This window comes from Haliaeetus leucocephalus, unplaced genomic scaffold (assembly GCF_000737465.1).
Source record: "Haliaeetus leucocephalus isolate CR32 unplaced genomic scaffold, Haliaeetus_leucocephalus-4.0 Scaffold391, whole genome shotgun sequence".
Lineage (NCBI taxonomy): Eukaryota > Metazoa > Chordata > Aves > Accipitriformes > Accipitridae > Haliaeetus > Haliaeetus leucocephalus.
In genome coordinates this window covers 168-1,191 of record NW_010972827.1, presented here as the reverse complement: position 1 = coordinate 1,191, position 1,024 = coordinate 168, and the positions used below count along the sequence as shown (strand labels likewise).

Below are 1,024 nucleotides of genomic sequence, written 5' to 3'. Positions count from 1 at the left end.
GGGGGGGGAAACGCCAGCCCCCCCGGCGCCGACCTCACCACCGACCCCGCCTTGGAACGCCGCCTCCTCCTCCACCTCGCCGACCTCACCCTGCCCCTCCCCACCGACGCCCTCGCCATTTGCCGCGCCATCGCCACCGTAAGCCCCCTTAGATGCCTCCTCGCGATTTTTAAAGACCATCCCCCCGCCAACTTTTCTAACCCCCCACCCCCAAATCTTTGGGGTTTTTTGGGTTTTTTGGGGGGGACGGACACAGGCGGACGCGCCCGTCACCCAACGCGGGGTGGAGAGTTTGCTGCAGAAGTTCGCGGCCCAGGAATTGATCGAGGTGAGGAGGGGGTTGCTTCAAGATGGACCATCTCAACCTACCTTGGTCACCTACGCCGATCACTCGAAGCTTTCCGCCATGACCGGCGCCGTTATCGAAACCGGAGGACCTCCGACGAAAGATCCTCCCGGAAGAAAACGACGGGCGGAACAAGACGGAAGCGGAACGTCAATGATGGCGACGACGGGGGGAGGAGAAACAGGGAAGGAAGCGATGAAGAAGTCGCGGAAGCAAGCATCCGACGTGGACTTGGAGATCGAGAGTTTGCTTAGTCAGCAATCCACCAAGGAGCAGCAGAGCAAGAAGGTGGGTTCACGCCAAAAATGATGGGGGACACCCTTGGGTTTCTAGTCAAAGGGTTGAGGTCTTGGAGACCCAACAAAGGAAGAAGGTGGGTTCACCCCAAATATGGTGGGGGGCAGATGTGGGTGCTCCTTAAAGAGTTGAGGTCTTGGAGACCCAACCAAGGAGAAGAATGTTGGTTCACCCCCAAAAACGCCATAGGACACCCTTGAGTGTCCCTCAAAGGGTTGAGGTCTTGAAGACCCAACCAAGGAGAAGAATGTGGGTTCACCCCAAAAACGGTGGAGGACACCCTTGGGTGTCTTCTTGAAGGGTTGAGGTCTTGGAGATTCCACCAAGGAAGAAGGTGCGTTCACCCCAAAAATGGTGGAGGACACCCTTGGGTGTCTTCTT

At 57.6% G+C, this 1,024-nt stretch overlaps 1 protein-coding gene across 1 annotated transcript in view; it reads left to right on the top strand.

Annotated features, from left to right (window-relative positions):
* The window catches only part of LOC104835478 (sal-like protein 2), a gene marked incomplete at its 3' end in the record, with an annotated part of 3,954 nt that extends 3,320 nt beyond the window's left edge, over window positions 1-634 (top strand). Inside the window, exon 2 of the mRNA XM_010573472.1 lies at window positions 257-634. Coding sequence (XP_010571774.1) covers window positions 257-634 — 378 coding nt within the window. The remainder of the gene's footprint in view (window positions 1-256) is intronic.
* Window positions 635-1,024: the final 390 nt, after the last annotated feature.